The following is a 20,031-nucleotide window of genomic DNA, read 5'->3' on the forward strand; positions in this document are numbered from 1 at the left end:
TGTGAATGCTATCGTGGTGCTGCGTTCACAGAAGTTGGAGGATCTGTAAGATACTGTTGATAGAAGTAGACAGAAATTGAGCAAAACTCTTAATACATGTATTGCAAGATGTGCTGTGGAATTAGACCACGCAACTGAATTTCTGACCCATAATACTTCAGTTTGCCTTTAACATTATGCCTAGAGCCGGGTAAATCTTAAATTCTGAAATTCCATCTCGACATCTTCCCATGTCGCATCTTTCCTGTTGAATTCCTTCCTGAAGGTTGCTTTGCTGACCCAGCCTTTGACTACACTCCTTATGTCGTCGTCTTTGTTTGTGTCATTACTGTGATGAGCCTTGACTTGATTTTTTACTTTCTATATTAGAGGCCAATTAAAGCAAATTATCATGGGTTTATAAATATTTGGAGACCACTGTCTTATTCAGACTCATATCAGTGATACCCACTGATCTGCATGCTTGAAATTTCTCATTGTAGCTTGCCTTGAATTATTGCTTTGTCATGACTTCCATTTATTGTCAGATCAGCTGTGATCACATTGAAAGGCAGAGCAGACTTCCTCTGCTCCTACATCTAATGGGTTAAGTTGGTTATATTTTTTTATATAATGGCTGCTCTAAGTGAATGGTTCAGGTTAGATTCCCAGACATGCTGTATTGTTGAGTCACTGTGTATTTTAAAATGTTGCAGTTCTCGACTCTGCGTACACCCTCACTCTTGGACTCTCCCATGGCACATCTTAGTGGGCATTTTTGGCAGAGTTTTTGGATTAGATCACCTGCCTGTCCCTTCAGCTGACATGTGATGTGTAACCCTGGCTGAATTCCTGCAAGAAACCCCAGAGGACCATTGGGCTGCTCTTATTAGAGAGAGAGATGACTGGTGGTGGGTTTACTGTGAGAAGTTACCATGCCCTGGGTGAGGGGAGAGGTTGAGAAGGAAAATCCTTCATGGTGACTTCAGCTAATAGGGCAACCGAGCCCATACTTTTGACATCTCTCTGTATTGCAAACCAGCTGTCCATTCAACTGAGCTAACCAGCCTCCAAAGAGTGAAGCATGGCGAGTCCTTGCTGATGTAGTGTGTACGGATTCCCTGTACACCTAGCGAGCACGGACTCCCTGTACATCATGGTGAAGGAATTACATAGAAAGGCTTGTGTGAATAACATCGTCTAGTTCAGCCCCAAGTGAATATTATCATTGGATCCTCAGATAGTCCTTTTATATAATTAGATATGCAGCACACTCCTAAAAGGCGATATTGAGAGTGATCACCACTTGTACACGTAGGAGAATATTCAAAGCAGTGCTTAGATTTTTGTAATAATTCCATATCACGTCCTGTGGAAATTCTACTGCTTGGTTACTCATTGTAAAAAGGAATAAGTTTTCTGTTGCTTTTCATTTGAAGAGACGTTTTGGTGCCGGGATAGTTAACGAAAAATGTTTTCTTAATGCTTTCTTGAAGAGGGATATGCTGTCAAATACGATTGAAAAATCAAATCTTTCACAAGAAAATGAATTAGTCTGAATTCTTTTTGACTTCTGCTGTCTATTCTGTTGAGTTTTTAACATCCTTTGTTGATACTGAGCCCTGTCAATATCTGATGAGCTGACTTAATTAACAAAACATGACCACTTGGTGGCGCTAAATTGACACTAAATTTGCCTGATCTGCTACTCTTTGTTCATGCTATCTCTTTTATAACTTTGCTACCGTGCACAGCCGCGCTCAGAAAATATTCTATCAGCGTTCTCTCAATAAACTCGTCGGTTAAGCAGATTCTTTTGAAAGCCCAATTGAGATGTAGCCAGTTATGATAGGTTGGCAGTGAGATTTAAATTTGTACCAGTGTAATCTCCAGCTACAGTATTGTAGTTGTGTTCTGAAGTGACCCTGACACATGACTTTCAGATCTGTCAGCTGAGTTTTCTGAGGAGATCAAGATTAAGGTCCTTAGTGTGTAGCTATGCATAATTCACAATGTTTCATAATTTGTAATACACAAAATGCCACAAAAAATGAAAATCAGAAATAAGACAAAAGATGTTTTGGAAAAACCACAGGCCAGGTGACATATGTAGAGAAAGAAACAGAGTTGATAGCCCGGATTTTTGCAAAGTCAGGAGGACTGGGGTATTGTTTAAAAATGGCAGGTGGGTCCTAATTCTGCAATTCCTGATCCTTTACCTGGCATCTGTGATTTCCAATAGTGCCTCTTAGGGTATGCCCTGAGATTCTTGCCTGAAGTTCCGGAAATCCATTAGTTTGTGGAAACCCCTGAGCCCTAAGAGGAATGTTGATTGACAGCTTTAGTTTTCTGAACTCTGCAGTCGATTCCACAGTGTCTATTTATGCAAAGTTAAGTGATTTTACATGCCTGCAGTTTCTGCTATTAATACTTTCAAAGATCTGGATGATTAACACTTTTATTGCCCAGTAGTAAAGGGACATTTTATAGCACACTGGAAAATAAACAATTTTTTTTACATGCCCTATTATCACTTTTTGGTTCCTTTACCCTACAATGCGTCAGTGGGCATGGAGGTGGTGTGCTTTTGTACAGCAAGTTATGAGGAGGGGAAAAGTGGGCATGATGGTGATACAAGGGGCATAGCCTAGCATATGAGGCACCAGGGCAGGGTGTAATCTGGCATTGGGGGTAGGAGGAGCATTGAGGGTCTGGGTGGGTGGAGGGGTATAATCTAGCATCGGGAGCATCAAGATCCATGGGGATAGAGTGGCACACTTGGACTGACATTTGCAGTGCGGTTGCCTTAAGAGGACATAGTGGGTTTGAGAGGGGCGAGGCCCACCAGCATCATGGTGATGAAAATTCAACCCAATATTTCATGTTGATCTGTGCTTCTAATTATTTCCCATTGCATTTCCTATCTCTTGCATTTGAATTAGCGGGTTATCTCTAGTTGATCAGTTATTATGGGACAAAATGTGGAATACGAATTGGTGATAGTTTTTAAATTTTGTAAAAGCAAGCTTGAAGAAGTTTTCAGTTGTGTGATGCTAGTTAGTGTAGTCCTAGTGGTTCCTGGTTTGAATTGATGGTTTCCTACAATGGTATTCTGTTTCTTTCCTGTTGAGAATGATAGCAGTTTGCCAGGTTATCCACTCCAACTACTGTCAGTGACCCTTGGACTAATTAGTAGTGGGAACATGTTAGAAACATAGAAAGCAGGAGCGGCGGTAGGCCATTCGGCGCTTCGAGCTGATCATGACCGATCATCCAACTGAGTACCCTGTTCCCATTTTCTCTCTACACTCTTCAATCTTTTTAACCCTAACTGTTTTCAAGAAGAGTTAGATACAATGTTTGGCCTCAACTGCTTTCTGTGCATGAAAATTCCGCAGGCTGACTACTGAGTGAAGAAATTTCTCCCCATCTCAGTTTTTAATGCCCCATTTCTAATAATCCTTTCACTAACCACCTAGACTAAACACAAGAATGTGCTCTTGTCAAAATAAAGCATTGCCAGTGTCCCTCCCACCTCTAATTGAGTCAGTCGTCACGTTTCGGGGCGTGGGGTAACAAATGGTTTGAACTCAGCAAAAGACTGAGCAATGCCAAAGATTGTACATGCAGCGCCTTAGTGTTACAAAAGGTTTAAAGAAAAGAACATGGCAAGTTTTTGTAATCAATGGGTTATGGAGGGTCAAGGTCTAGAGTCAAACAACACAAAAGCAGACTCTTTTTAGGAGAGGCGCTAAGCGAATATCTTTCGTCAGTATTCACACATGAAAAAGACAATGTTGTTGAGGAGAATACTGAGATACAGGTTATTAGATTAGATGGCATTGAGGTTCATAAGGAGGAAGTGTTTGCAGAATTGCTAAGTGTGAAAATAGGTAAATCCCCTGGGTCGGATGGAACTTATCCTAGGATTCTCTAGGAAGCTAGGGATGAGTTTGCAGAGCCTTTGGCTTTGATCTTTATGTCGTCGTTGTCTGCAGGATTAGTGCCTGAAGACTGGAGGATAGCAAATGTCCCCTTGTTCAAGAAGGGGAGTAGAGACAACTCTGGTAATTACAGACCAATGAGCCTTATTACGGTTGTGGGTAAAGTGTTGGAGAGGATTATAAGAGATAGGAATATTTGATTAGGGATAGTCAACACAGTTTTGTGAAGGGTAGGTCGTGACTCACAAGGGGTGATTTAGCAGCTTGGATCAGAAATTGGCTCGCTGTGAGAAGACAGAGAATGGTAGTTGATGGGAAATGTTCATCCTGGAGTTCAGTTACTAGTGATGTACCACAAGGATCTGTTTTGGGGCCACTGATGTTTGTCATTTTTACAAGTGACCTGGATGAGGGTGTAGAAGGATGGGTTAGTAAATTTGCGGATGACACTAAAGTCGGTGGAGTTGTGGATAGTGCAGAAGGATTTTGCAGGTTACAGAGGGACATAGATGACCTGCAGAGCTAGGCCGAGAGTTGGCAAATGGAGTTTAATGTGGAAAAGTGTGAGGTGATTCACTTTGGAAAGAGTAACAGGAATACAGAGTACTGGGCTAATGGTAAAATTCTTGGTAGTGTGGATGAGCAGAGAGATCTCGGTGTCCATGTGCATAGATCCCTGAAAGTTGCCACCCAGCTTGATCGGGCTGTTAAGAAGGGGTATGGTGTGTTAGGTTTTATTGGTAGAGGAATTGAGTTTCGGAGCCTTGAGGTCATGTTGCAACTGTACAAAACTCTGGTGCGGCCGCACTTGGAGTATTGCGTACAGTTCTGGTCGCCACCTTACAGGAAGGTTGTGGAAGCAATGGAAAGGGTGCAGAGGAGATTTACCAGGATGTTGCCTGGTATGGAGGGAAGGACTTGTGAGGAAAAGCTGAGGGACTTGAGGCTGTTTTCATTAGAGAGAAGAAGGATAAGAGGCGATTTAGTAGAGATATACATGATGATCAGAGGATTGGATAGGGTGGACAGTGAGAGCCTTTTTCCTCGGATGGTGATGGCTAGCACAAGGGAGCGTAGCTTTAAATTGAGGAGTGATAGATATATTCCAGACGTCAGAGGTAGGGTCTTTACTCAGTAGTAAGGGTGTGGAATACCCTGCCTGCAACAGTAGTAGACTCGCCAACTTTAAGGGCATTTAAATGGTCATTGGATAAACAGATGGATGATAATGGAATAGTGTAGGTTAGATGGGCTTCTGATTGGTTTCACAGGTTGGCGCAAGATCGAGGGCCAAAGGGCCTGTACTGCATTGTAATGTTCTATGTTCTAAGTTATCTACGAGTAGACATCCCAAACTTACCTAGTTCCAATTGCCAGTATTTGGCCCATATCCCTCTAAGCCCTTCCTATTTATATACACATGCAGATGCGTTTTCAATGTTGTCATTGTATCAGCCTCCACCAACACCTCTGGCAGCTTGTTCCATACACGCACCACCCTCTGTGGAAAAAGTTCCATGCAAGAAGACAAGAATCAGATTCAGGAGTAATGTTCCAAAGTATTTGAATCTGAAATGGAAATAAATGCAGGGGAATGGGATGAGTCAGATTGCTCTTTCAAAATGTCAGGAAAGGCTGAGTGGGCCGAATGGCTTCATGATACATGATTTGGTTCCATTTGTAATGGTTGTCCATGGCTTTTTTTTTGTCAGATGGAATTGAGAGATGTTGAACGAAAGATTGCCCAGCAAGCTGCGAAGCTTCAGGGAGTAGATGTGAACCGCACAATGCAGCAGGTCAACCAGGAGAAGCAAGAGATGCAGCTTCAACTGGAGACAGGTAAGAAAGAGTAAAGATTGCTCTTAAAGTGTAAATGCTTGCATTTCCATCTGAGGTTCCCAAATCAGCCTTCGGCTCAGGTTAATTACAAACAGCACCCTGTCTGACATCCTCTAAACAGAGGAACCCAGGTGTCCACTTACCAAAGTCCAAACTTTTCATTGAGTGCCCTAAACATCAGTACCTTCTCGTGTTGAGTTTAACCAGCTAAAACTGTGCACTCACCAACTCATGGCATGGGTGAGCTTTCTGTTCACCTACATCAGTTTATTAATGTGTCATTATCTTGCAGCAATGTGCGCAATTAAATGGCAGAAATTAGTCTGTTATCCAGTAAATAAGCAACTGCCTTGGCCAACTTAATTATAATGTTGGCTTTCAGTATTGCAATCCTAAGTAAAAACAGAGATGCAGTCTTGTCTAGCTGAAGTTTCAGATCATAAGGTGTGTCTCTTGTCAGGTTGAAATCCAAGTTATTTCTGTCATCATCATGCAGTCTTGGATATAGGTCTTCACTGTAAAAAACACATTATTCCCTTACCCACCCCCATAACTTCATAGGAAACCTCACTGAATTTGATTTATGGGCTAATTTAATAAGGGAAGGATCTTAGCCTTTGCTAAGCAAGATAGCATGATTCCCATGAGTGCCAAAGTGAATTATCTTCAAATTTGAATTAAATTGGCATCAATATAAAATATGAATCAATAATTTTCAATTGCAGCATTATACCGTTATAAGCTCCATTAGTGTGGCTGTTCACTAACAATGTCACAATGCACAGCAACATTTTAACTCTTCAGACAGTTGATGCTGCCCAGTCTTAGGCAGCACACGTGTTGCTTGCCACTAAACAGTCATGTGTTAGATAATGATTAACTCCAACAGGAGAGAATCACCCTTTGACATTCAGTGGTATTAAGTCACTGAATTTCCCCCAATATTAAGATCCTGGGGGTAACATTTGTTCTAAGCGGCACAATTGTTCTGAACGTCCACATATGTCACAATGTTCTGGATGTGAGTATGCTCGCTGAGCTGGAAGGTTAGTTTTCAGACATTTCATCACCATTCTCTGTAACATCATCAGTGAGCCTCCGATGAAGCGCTGGTGTTATGTCCCGCTTTCTATTTATCTGTTTAGGTTTCCTTGGTTTGGTGATGTCGTTTCCTGTTCTTTTTCTCAGAGGATGGTAGATTGATTTGGAGCCAGTGTGTTTGTTGATAGAGTTCCGGTTGGAATGCCATGCTTCTAGGAATTCTCGTGCGTGTCTCTGTTTGGCTTGTCCTAGGATGGATGTCTCTTAATGTGCCAACATGTTGACTTTCACATTTGGAAGTCACTGCTGTGAACGGACCTCTTAAGTTCTGAGCAGAAGACAAAATAATTTGCAGGAACATAGTTTGTGGGGTTATCATTGACCAGAAATTGAACTGGATCGGCCATATAAATACTGTGCGTACAAGGTCAGATGCACAGACTCTTTCATCGAATAACTCACCACCAAGCTCCCACTTACTTGTGCATCGTCTGCAAGGTGCAATTCAGGAGTGTGGTGGCATACTCTCCTTTTGCCTGGATGAGTATAGCCCTTACGTCACTCTGGAAGCTTGACACCATCCAAGAAAAAGCAGCAACTTGATTGGCATCGCATTTACTACCTTCAACATTCAGTCTCTTCACTAATGTAGGGTGTTGGCAGTCTATACCATCTACAAGATGCACTGCAGTATCTTTCTGAGGCTTCTTTGGCAGCATCTTTCAAAACTGTGACTCCAGCCTCCTGGAAGAACAAGGGCAGCAGATACATTGGAATACAGTGTTATGAAGTCCTCTCCAAGCCATATTCCATCCTTGGTTAGAACTGCATTGCCACAGTAGCTGAGTTAAAACCCTGGACCTCCTTTAACGGCATTGCATGATACGACTGCAGCTGTTCAAGAAAGCAAGTCTGTACCACCTTTTCCAGGGAAAATTGGGATGGGAAGTAAATACTCTCATCACTTGAATGAAAAAAGAAAACTGGAATAAGGCAGCGAGTCTTGTAAATTTGAGAAACAGTAACAACTTGCTGGAAAAGCTCAACAGGTTGGCAGCATCTATGAGTAGAAATCGGAGCTAATGTTTCGGGTCTGGTGACTCTTCCTCAGAACTGTAACTTTGAGGTGTATTTATAAGCAGAGCTTACAGTGCTGATGGTAAAATGAGTGTCAGATATAGCTCGCTTGGTTTGTGTGCATTTACCAGATCCTTTTATTTTCGTTCACTCATGCGATGTCAGTGTTGTTGACCGAGCCAGCACCTTTTTGCACGTCCCAGTCACCTTTGAGAAGGTGGTGGTGAGCAGCCTTCTTGACCCACTGCAGTCCACTCGAAGTAGATAGATCTGCAATGCTGTTAGGGAGGGAATTCCAGGGTTTTGAATGGCAAAAGTGAAGGAATAGCTATATATTTCCAAGTTAGGGTGGTGAGAGGCTTGGAGCAGAACTTGTAGTTGGTGGTGTGCTCGTGTTTTTGCTGCCTGTGCCCTTCTAGATGATAGTCATCATGGATTTGGAAGGGCATACAGGTTGATTTAAATTTTGATGAACATAAACTGGACAGTAATTAGTCATTGTAATTTTCTCCACATTGTGGTAAGTAGCTGATATGCTGGGCATGGTTTAATAGGGAGATTTAGTAAGGTAAAACTGCTTCAAAGTAATTTTTAAGGCATCTTGCTGTGCAGCTGTTGCATAGGTAGAGATAACCATAGTGTGGGAATTTATTGAGCGTGACTGGGAAAGCCCTGTTTTTCTTATTATGAGGTAAATAAAAAAGCAGCTCTGCATAAAGTGTGGCAAAAGATATATTGTTGGATTGTGTTTTAATTCAGTCTATTGTGCTTATCACATAATAACTTGAATATACCGCTGAGTTAAGAGCAGTCACACAAAAAACAGGCACATTTTGAGGCAATTTTCTTTTTTAAAAATGTATGCCAAGTTACAGCTGTCAGCACTCATGGCAAGCATTATTGTGCTTAATCTCTACTGGCACTGAGCATCATTCAAGGTCAGATCTTTGGAGTAGGTTTTTAAATGATAGTGGGGATATACAGTGTCCCATGGCATTGTTCAAAGAGTTGATCAAGGTTCATCCAGAACCTAAGCATCACCAAAACTAATCAGCTATAGTTAGTTCTCTCATTTTCTGTTTGCTTTGTCAAATCGCTAGCTGTTCATACAAAGCAAGTAACTCGTGACTCATCTCTGTGAATTGCTTAGGGATATTCTGTGGATGCAAAGTTGATAATGAAACACACTATATTTCTTGTTTAGATGAATAGATGAAGCCAAACATTGAACCAATTTCCTGCAACTTGATATACAAATGTTTCAAATAGACATTTTGCACAATGTATTTTTATTCAAACAATGCTTTAGGTAAAACAAAAGGCCCAAGTTGTTCACCTTCTGAAATGTAATGTATTTTTGGCTAGAATGTCATATCTATTATCAAAATGTTGACTTTGCTTATTGATGAATGATTTAATGCATAGCTGCTGGGAATATGTATGCAAGTTAGTGTAATTCTGTTTTAGAAATGAAAGCTAAGTAGAAGGATGATAAGATGTGAGAACTTTTCTGTTGCCCAGAGAAGGTTTGGCCTGTATTGGAAATGATGGCAGTCAATTTTATGACTAGGGTGATGCATTATTTCAATACTTTCCAGCCATGTGATATCTCTGATTGCGGTTTTGTATGTCATGCAAGGAAATTGCCACAACAAAGACTGAAATGATTTCATCTTTCAACTGAGATTTTGATTCCTCATCTCCCTTTGAAAATTATGTTGTTGGTTGTTAGACAAAAAAATGTCCAAGTGAGGAACAATACTTAGAGTTACTGATCCCACAGAATCCACAGATACAGTGGTTGAAGATGATGTGATTATAATAAGGTTAGTCAGGTTAATAAGATAGAATTTGAGTTCCCTGAGTGGGGCTGTTACACTCATCCAATCAGGGAGCCCAGGCTGACATCCTGTTCATTTCGAGAGCTGGCCCTGAGGGCGTTGGGCCAATGTCAAGTACTGTGCATGTGTTATTAAAGGGTGACTAGGGGATACTGGCCTCTGTGGAGTTATGTCAGAAATGGAATGTGTTCGTACAAAGCTTTACAGTCTCTTGTCAGCCTTTGTTCAGATGATCCAACCTTTTTGCTGAAATTCTCATACTATTGGAAAGCAATTTTTAGTCCCTTTTCGAAAAATGGTAATTTTGTTTCTGTTTAAATCCTTGAACAGAAGATTGGAAATTGATTGTATAAAAACAACATGGAAATGGAGAGTTGGTGTGGGTTGGTAGGATTAGTTGGGGGGTAGTGGCAGTGTCAGAGAATCATAGAATACAGAAGAGGTCCTTTGGCCCATTGAGTCAGTACCACCAAAACTTCGCTATATCCACAACAATTGTTTATGCCTCCATTCTTCTGACCAAATTGCACAACTTCTCACTTTCCCACTTTTTGTATACTGTCTGCCATTCCTTTGCACACTGTCCTAGCCTGTCGAAGTCCTCCCTGTAGCCTCCCCATTCCCTCAACACTACCTGTCCCTCCACCTATCTTTATATCAGCTACAAGCATAGCGACAATGCCCCAGTTCTGTTGTCCGGATTGTTAATGTTTAACACGAATAATTGTGGTTCCAACACTGACATCTGTGGAATCCACTAGTCACCAACTGCCAACCTGGGAAAAACCCTTTATCTTGACTCTGTCTTCTGCCAGTCACCAATCCTGTATCCATGCCAGCACCTTGCCCCCAAAACCGTGAACTCCTATCTTATTTAGCAGCCTCCTGTGCAGCACTTTGTCAAAGACTTTCTGGAAAATCCAAATAGATCACATCCTCCTTTTATCTAACTTGCTCATTTTCTCCTCAAAAAAAGTCTTGACAGATTTACTGGGCATGGTCTTATTCACCATGCACTTCCAAGTACTCCACAATCTCAACCTTAACAAATGGACTCTAAGACATTGCCAATGACCAAGATCAGGCTAACTGGCCTATTGTTTCCTGAATTCTGCATCCCCACCTTCATAAATAGGGGTGTTATGTTACCCATTTTGTGGTCCTATGGGATCCTCCCTGACTCCAGTGATTCCTGAAAGATCACCACCGATGCCTCCACAATTTCCTCCATTATCTGCTTCAGAACTCTGGAGAGCAGCCCATGTGGCCCATCTGATTTATCCACCTTCAGACCTTTCAGCTGTCCTAGCACTTCCTCCTTAGTGCTGGCCACACTGCTCACCTCTGCTCCCTGACTCTCTGCTATGCTGTTGGTGCCTCCACCATGAGAACTAATGCAAAGTACCTATTTAGTTTTCTGCCATTTCTTCATTTCCCATTGCTCCTTCTCTGGTCTCATTTGCTAGTGGCCCAATGTCCGGTCTTGCCTCTCTCTTACCTTTTAGATACACTTAAAAAAAAAACGACAATTGCAGTCATTTTCTTTATTACTCGCTACTTACGCTTGTACTTCATTATCTCCCCTACTTATTGGTTTTTAAGGACTTCCCAATCTTCGCCACATTGCACGCTTTTTCTTTTGCTTTTATGTGACTTCCCTTGCTAGTCATGGATGCCTCGTCCTTCCCTTAGCCTGTTTCTTCTTCCTCGGGTTGAATTTGTGCTATGCTTCCCAGCTTCCCCATACAAACTTTTGCCATTGCTGCTCCAGGATCTTTCCTGCTAGGCGCCCCTTCCAATCAACTCTGTTCTTACTTGGATCTTTCTACTTATTGTTACTCAGTTGCAAAACAATTATGTCTGATTCCAACTTCTCTCCTCAAATTGTAGGATGAATTCTAACACATTGCGGTCACTGCCCCCGAACAGTTCCTTCACCTTAACCTCCCAAATCAAGTCTGCCTCACTACACATCACGAAATCCAGAATTGCCTCTTCACTCATGAACTCTACCACAAGCTGCTCCAAAAAAAACCTTGCAGACATTCTACAAATTTCTTTTCCTGAGATCCGCTACCAATCTGATTTTTTTCCCAGTCCACCTGCATATTGAAGCCCCCATGATTATAGTAGCAGTGCCTGTATTACTTGCCTTTCCTAGCTCCTGATTTATTTTCTTCCCCACATCCTAACTACTGCTAGGAGGCCTGTAGTCAATCCTTGAGGGTCTTTTATTTCCTTTACAGCTCCTCAACTCTACCCATCCTGATTCTGTGCCGTCTGACCCGATATCACTACTTGCTGTCAATTCAATTCCATTTCTTACTAACAAGGCAACTGCATCCACTTTGCCCTTCTGCATGTCCTTTCAATAGGATGTATAAACTTGGATATTTGGTTCCCGATCTGTTATCTCCTTGCAGCCAGGCCTCTGTGATACCCACAACCTCATGCCTGCCAACTTCAATCTGCAATGCAAGCTCATTTCCCTCGTTTCATATACTGCATGTGTTTGAGTACAGCACAGTCAGTCCTTGCTCTACTTCTCACACTTGTCCCCTTATTTACTGTGCCTGAAGTTAAATTCCTGACCCTTTCCATACTATTATTGTTCTGGAAACTTCAACCTCTGATGAGCCCTCACCCCCTTTAACTTTTTCCCTAATTTTCCATGGAACTGAAACATTACGCTCCCTGCCCCCGCCACAACTGCTGCCATTTAGTTTAAAGCTGTAGCCACAGCACTAGTCATGTGATTTGCCAGGCCACCAGTGCCAGTGGGTGGAGCCCATCCCATCAGAACAGTTCATCCTTCCTAGTACTAGTGCCAATGGCCCATGCGTTCCAGCCTGTTCCTCCCACACCAATCTTTGAGTGACACATTTACCTTTTTGATCTTGTTGACCCTGTAGAAATTTGCTCATGGCTCAGGTGATAATCCAGAGGTTACTACCTTTTTGGTTCTGCTTTCTAATTTACCTCAGAGCTGCTCTCATTCCCTCTGCAAAATGTCTTTCCTGTTTCCTCCCATTTTGTTGGTGCATACATGGACCACGACAACTGGATCTTTCTTCTTCTCAATCCATGTTCCTCTGCAGCCCAGATGAGATATCCGGAACCCGTGCACCAGGCAGGCAATACAGCCTTTGGGACACTCAATCCTGTCTACAGAGACCACGGTCTATTCCCCTGACTGTACTATCCCAATTACAGCTGTATTTCTCTTCTCTTTCCCCCATGTACCATCATGCTGTGGTCCATTTGCTCATTCTCCTTCAGTCCCCACACATACATTCAGGCAGCAAGAATCTCAAAAATGTTCAGTAAGCTCAAAGGCTGAGGCTCCTTTGGCAGAACATCCCAGACCCCTCTCCCTTACTCACTGGTAGTCCCGCTATCCTGTCCCTGACCACTGACCAAATTTGAGGTAGTTAATCGAAGGGCTGTGACTGCCTCCTGAAACACAGCATCCAGGAAACTCACTGCCACCCTGATGTGCCGCACTGTTTGAAGCTCAGAGTCCAGCAAATCAGTTCTCAGCCACACTTCCTCAAGCAACCAACAGATGCAGCCACTGTGAACCACAATGGGGTCCACCATTTCCCCACCCTGGCCCAGCATCTCTCTCTTTTGAGTTATTTAGGACTTAATTTGATTTGTAGCAATTTCATACTGTTAGTTTGTGGGCTGTAAATATTTATCCTGTTTACCTGCAAACTGAAAAATATTCAACTTAGTAACTGTCATTAACCAGTGAACTTACAGTTTATCTGTAATGTCACTATGTTGTGTTGGATGCCTGATCCTGGACTTCAGTTTATCCTGCTTTTTAAAACAAAACAAATTACACACTATGAATCAGAAAATAGGCAAGCAGAAAGCACCCAGTTTCCCTCTGCACCAAATCCCACATTGCCTCCAAATTCCCCGGATTACATACATACTTTTGGGAGTTAGATACAGCCTACGTGATCTCTCCTTCCGGAACATGTGAAGCTTACTGAACCACTCACTCCAAATTCATTTCCAGCCAAAAACAATTGCCCTGAACATTGGTAACAAAGTGTGGAGCTGGATGAACACAGCAGGCCAAGCAGCATCTCAGGAGCACAAAAGTTGACGTTTCGGGCCTAGACCCTTCATCAGAGAGCCCTTCATTAGCCCTGAACATTGGCATCAGATCGGCAACATATCTTTGGGACTTGGACATCTCTCAAAAAAACTCATTCATTCAGGTTTGGGAGGCATGACCTCCCTGGCACAAAGTCAAGTTGCTTTTCACTAATAAGTCTGTATTTTTCCAAATATGAATTAAATACTTTCCATATGAACCTTCTGCAATAATTTCCCTCTCACTGATATAAGGCTCACTGGCCTGTAATTCCCCAGGTTATTTCTACTATCTTCCTTAAACAAGAAACAATGTTGCTAGCTATTCTTCAGTCCCCTGGGACCTTCCCTGTGACAAAAGAGAATACAAAAATTTTGTACAAGGCCCATGCCAGTGTTTTTTCATGCCCAATCTTGCCTAATATTTATTATGTTTCACCTACACTTTCTATACTGCACCAGGGCAGCTTTGCACCTGCTAAAGGCCTCTCTCTGCCTTTTGAATCAGTCCTGAGTATTTCTAAATAAAAACCAAGAGAACTGTTGATGCTGTAAATTGTTCCAGAGTATTCCTAGACATTCAGGATTTTCACCGTAAAGGGAACATGAAGATCTGCGCATTCCCCAATTCCTTTTTGAACACCCCCTGCTGTTTTGCTGTAGATTTTCCCACAATCAGCTGCTCCCAGACTACTTTAGCCAAATCCTACCTTATTTTATTAAAACCCACCTTGCTTAAATCCAAAAAAAGCACTTTACAAACCATCTTTCTCTTTTCCCAGAACAATTAAATCATACTGTTTTGTGGTTGTTTGCATTAAAATGCTCCCCCACTGCCACATCAACCAACTGGCTTCCTTCCCCAAAATTAAGTCAGCTGTGTACTGACCCTCACAGACCCTTCTACATGTTTCCAAAAAAACTTGCTCAATCCATTTCAAGGCATCTGTGCCCTCCAAATCCTTTATACTATGACAATACCAACTAACATTAGGGAACTTTTAAAATTCCTAATATATTACACACCTAAGTGAATTGTCTACATACCTGCTCCTGTATTGCCCACTGACTGGCTGGGGGCCTATAATACACTGCCAGCATTGTTACTGCTCCTTGTTATTTCTAAGCTCTATCCACAAAGCCTCATTTGAAGATTCTTCCAAGTTAGTGACTCCTTATTGCAGGAACTGACTCCTCAAAGAGGAGGTGGTGTTGCATTTTTAAGTTAGACCATCCCCTATTCCGCAGAACGTTCAGTTGCCAGGCCTGCTAATGGCAACAATATCACACCTCCATGTGTCAATTCATTCCCTTAACTCATTTGTCTTAACTATAATACTGAGCATTACAGACCATCCAGCCTCACCTTGCACCCTTGAATCTCAAACATAGCTGAACTGTCTCTGTCTTGGTTCCTTTACTAAAGCATGTTATGTCCCTATTGTACTAACGCTCTGTGAATGCACCCCCTGCCTAACTGGATTAAAATACTTCCAAAAGCCCTAGAAAACCTACCCAAAGAATATTGGTCTCATTCTGGATCAGAAGCAGACTCCAATAGGTACAGGTCCCACCTTCCCCAGAAACAGTCCCAGTGAACTAGGAATCTAAAATTCTCCCACTTTCACCAACTTTTGAACCATCCATTCATCTGCCCTATTCTCTTAATTCTGTTCTCGCTAGCACATGGCGCTGAGAACAATCCAGTCATTTCAGTCTCCGAGGTCCTGCTTTATAATTTGTTACTTAGCTCCCTGAATTCTTGATGCAAGTTGGTATCACTTATGACTTGAACTCAGGACGTTCTGCCTCAGAAGGATGAGTCCTGCATCGTTTTCAAACTGCTTTTGAATTAGATTAAGAATTTATTGCATTCTGGTGGGAAAAATTTATTGGCAGCTTATTTGTGTGGGGGACAGATACTGATTGTATCTACAAGCTTGAACTGCTATTCTTTACCATCTCTATTACTGATCTGTATTAATGCATTGGGAGCCCAGTCTGCAAGCATGCAGATGATACGAAGATGTGTGTGGGTGGTATTACCTTGAACAAGAAGAATAGATGAGATTTAGATTTCGATGCAATGAGGAAATGGTCATGTATCTGGCAGAGGCCATTGAGAATAGATAAACGTGCTATATGACTTGTGCTGATGGATAATCTCCACCATGTATAAACCAAGCAAAGTTCAGAGCTAATATCAATTGAGCAGGAAATGGGCTGAGGTGTTCCAAAACAGTAATCACTAAAGATTCACAGCCAGTGTCATAAAGCTATTGGAAAGCAAAATGCAAGCATTGACATTGTTGTGCAGAAGATCCAAAATGTAACACAGCCATCACATTACCCTTTGTGTACAAATGTCAGGGGGTTAGACCCCATCTAGAACAAGGAGGGTTTTTATGGCACCTCTTGTGGCATGTTTGGACACGGGGTGGGGGGGGTGGGGCTATTTAATTAGATGGAATTGGGACGGAGGCGCTAGTGGTTGGACATCCTGCCCAGTTGCTAATCAAGGCCAGTAAATGGCCAGTTAAAGACCATGTAAGGCCCTCACCCCTGCCACTGGTATTCAAAAGCACTCTGTGCCTCATCAAGGGATCTGGCATCAAAAGGGGCTAAACCCACTGGGAATGATTTCCCTCTGCCTGAACCCCAAAACCTTGGTGATGGTCTCTTGTCTCCACATCAAACCCCTCCTGCCAACAGGCCTGGGTCCCTCATTGGTCCAGAGCCGTCGGTGATTTGTTATGGCAAGGATGAGTTTCTAACCTTGGCCTCCCTAATCCAGGAGAAGGACTGTTAGTGGCCATATGCTTAACATGTTGGGGCCTCCCACGTATAGTCATTGAGGGAATCTTGTTAGCTTTCCATCGGAGGCTTCCATGAAAGCTTCCGAGATTGTGTTCTCTCAGTATGAGGACATATATAGATTTCTCTAATAAGCTAACCCTCACTTCACCAACAACTGATCGTGATATTTAAGATAAATCAATGGTGTTTAGAAAAAAACTAGGCTGGTGTTCTCATTGAAGCTAACAGTGCAGTGTCGAAAAGGAAGATGAGGTTTTGGGAGTTGCTCACTGATTTTCTGAAAGAGGTTTAAAGTGCCAGAGAGACGTTTCCCAGAATGCTGTTTTCTTGCATTAACTCCTTCATCATCCCAGACCGGCCAACAGGTTATACCCCTTTTATATTTGCAGCACCTAAGAAATCGTATATACCAGCTGGGCTTTTCCTGCATGTTGTTTGCACTAGAGTGTGACATGTTTGTGAAGCTCACTGGCTGCTGATCCAGCAACACTTAAATCTTGAAATTCTTTTCCACAGCGTCGAACTCCATGACCTTGCCCTTCATTAGCCGTGTAATCACCCCCAGCTCAGCAACCTTCCAAAACTTCGGCACCCCTTCAGTTCTGGCCTACTGCGCACCGTTCCAGTCCATTTGTTATACTTCTCCATTGGTAGGCATTCCTTCAGCCACCTCAGCACTTCACTCTGGAATCTGCTCCTTAAACATCTCCACCAACGTACTGTCCTCTGGTTAAGTTACTCCTTGAGATTTACCTCTCACAGCGAAGTCAGATTTTGTTTAACCGCTTTCATGCCATGTACGTTTGTTTTCTATTTTGTGCAAGGCACTCTATAAATACAAAGTTGTCAACTGCGCATTAGAATTGTTTGACTGATAACTCGGCAAGACAGACGTCCACTTGGAGGACTTGCTGATAGGTGGGCTCCTCAGATGGAACACAAATCAGGTTCAAACCAAAACTGTTGTTTGAATATTCATAAACGCCTGATGAAAATCTGCAGCCCTTGTTGGAGACATGACCTTTGACGTGAACATGCTGTGATATTGCTGTTTCCATTGTAGTGTGCAATAAAATAGAACTGAAGCGGAAAATGATTCAAGATCACCAAGAGCAGATCCAGCTTCTGAAGAGTATTGTCAACGAGGTCCAAGCTGAGAAACTCCAAATCGCCAGCAACATGCAGCGACGTCAGCAGCTGGAAGAACAGAGTGCTGAGTTTTCCACAGAGGTTCAGTCCCTACAAAGAGAAATAAGAGTTAGTAGTTTTTAATTTGGTTTGTGTCCTTCAAGAGCAAACTATTTTGCCCTACGCTGTTCGTTTCGTTATCCTGCAGTCTCCATTACAAAGCAGCCACTTGCTGCATGCTCAGTTTCAATCCTACATTGTCCGACTTGTCTCATTTCTTCCACTTAAGTTGGAATATTTATTCCTTTGTGGGCTCCATCCATGAAAATTTAAAGCGGAGGTTCAGTGGCATTTTTTTATGCAAACCTCTGAAACATGGTAGAAATTGTTTCTGGAAACCTGTCGGAAGTAACACTGAGAGGTCCACTGTATACGTCTGCATCTCAAATATCCCATAAGGTCTCTTTGACTGTGTTTAGAGACTTCCATACTTGTTGCTTTATTCTGGACCATCATTTCAGACACTTCTCCTGATTTTGTTGTCACGCCCCCAAATGAAAAGTAGGTGGGGGTAGAGTTGCACTTGGCTTTTGTTGACCCTCTTTCCTGTTCTTCCCAGGTGCCCCTCTCCAGAACAGTCTCTCATTGTTCACGGGAAAGACGTGCATGAAGTCTTTCTGGGGGAGATGATGACCTAGTGTTATTATCGCTGGACTGTTAATCCAGAGACCCGAATGATGTTCTGGGGCCCACGTTCGAATCCCACCCCAATAGTTGGTGTAATTTGAATTCATTTAAAAACCTGGAATTTATCATCTAATGACGACTATTGGTTGATAAGACCCATATGATTCACTTAACACCTTTTTTAGGGAAGGAAACTTGTCATCCTTACCCGGTCTGGCCTACATGTGACCCCAGAGCCACAGCAATGTGGTTGATTCTTAACTGCCCTCTGGACAATTAAGGATGGGCAATAAATGATCGTTTAAAAAAAAGACTGACCAGTAGGGGACATGAGGACTACTCTTGCCTGTAACACAACATCTCACCCGTTTATCTACCGTAAGGACGTCCCCTTGAGATGAGCTGTTGAGCATTACTTCAACTGAGAAGCCATTTAATCAGCTTTGTTCCAGCAGAGACCCTCAGGAAATGCGTGAATCTAAATTTAAATTGGAATTAGTAGTAATACAATTTTTTAAAGTGGATTATGAAAAAAATAGAAAGTCCATTAAATATGAGTTTGCTCTCTTGCAGGAATCTAAGGAACAGTTACCCCCACTAGCTGCAGCTCTAGATAAACTACAGCAAGAAAAACAGGATCTGATAGAGAGGAAAAACACGAGCTGCAAGGAGATACAAGATAAGGTCAGACATAAGATGCTTGAATTCCAACCTAAAGATTTTTGAATTGCAGTTCCAGAAGAGGTATCAAATGTGCATGCTTGTGTTGGTGGCTTTCTATGGTGAAGGTGTGGCACAGATACAGACCATTTGGCTCAGCTGGCCAAGGCTTCTCATGCCTCTCCCCTCACTGTTCCAATCCCAAAAGTGAAAACCTTCTACTCCTTTTTCCATTGAGTTTGACAAGCTTCCACTCAAATGTACCTGTTCTAGGTCTTGCCAGGCTTTTATTTACACTCGGATTAAAGGAACAAATCTGGACCAATTTTAATTGTGTGTTTCATCAGCTAACTGTAGATCTTCATTGTGAAGAAAACACAAGCATGCTTTTGGAAAGAAGAAAAGTTTTGTATAAACTGACATTTTGAATTAATTGAAATTTTAACTGTCTTTGGTCTAGATAAATGAAATAAAAGAAAAAGTCAAAAATATTGATGATTATGCAAGAGAAATTGAGAAATACATCAAGGAAAGAAGAGATGAACACAAAAAGGTAGACTCAGTAACTTACAGATGAGCAGTTATTACCTGAAATGCTCTTGATTTGTTTTAACTTCTGTGTATTTCTGTTACTTTCCAAGCAAAAAGAATCTGAGCTTCAAGACACCACGACTCAGCTAAATGAAGCTGAAAAGCATCGAGACAGGATACGTAAAGATATGGAGGCTACGCGGAAGGACATCAACACACAGAAAGTAAGGGAAGCGATTTACTTTCATAAACTACTTCTGAAACAATCTGACTTATACAACTTGAAACTACATCCAAAGACAAAATTATTGTGGATGCTGGAAATCTTAAAGAATACAAAGTTTTTATGAAACCCAATGAACCTGGCAGCATCTCTA

At 42.1% G+C, this 20,031-nt stretch overlaps 1 protein-coding gene across 3 annotated transcripts in view; it reads left to right on the forward strand.

Moving 5' to 3' along the window:
- The window catches only part of rad50 (RAD50 homolog, double strand break repair protein), a 141,320-nt gene that overhangs the window by 76,669 nt on the left and 44,620 nt on the right, over positions 1-20,031 (forward strand). For all 3 annotated transcript variants that reach the window (XM_048543747.2, XM_048543748.2, XM_048543749.2), the window contains exons 16-20: positions 5,636-5,762; positions 17,712-17,905; positions 19,037-19,147; positions 19,584-19,676; positions 19,765-19,878. In XM_048543747.2, coding sequence (XP_048399704.2) covers positions 5,636-5,762; positions 17,712-17,905; positions 19,037-19,147; positions 19,584-19,676; positions 19,765-19,878 — 639 coding nt within the window. The remainder of the gene's footprint in view (positions 1-5,635; positions 5,763-17,711; positions 17,906-19,036; positions 19,148-19,583; positions 19,677-19,764; positions 19,879-20,031) is intronic.

The sequence above is a fragment of the Stegostoma tigrinum genome, chromosome 13 (assembly GCF_030684315.1).
Source record: "Stegostoma tigrinum isolate sSteTig4 chromosome 13, sSteTig4.hap1, whole genome shotgun sequence".
In the NCBI taxonomy this organism is placed as follows: domain Eukaryota; kingdom Metazoa; phylum Chordata; class Chondrichthyes; order Orectolobiformes; family Stegostomatidae; genus Stegostoma; species Stegostoma tigrinum.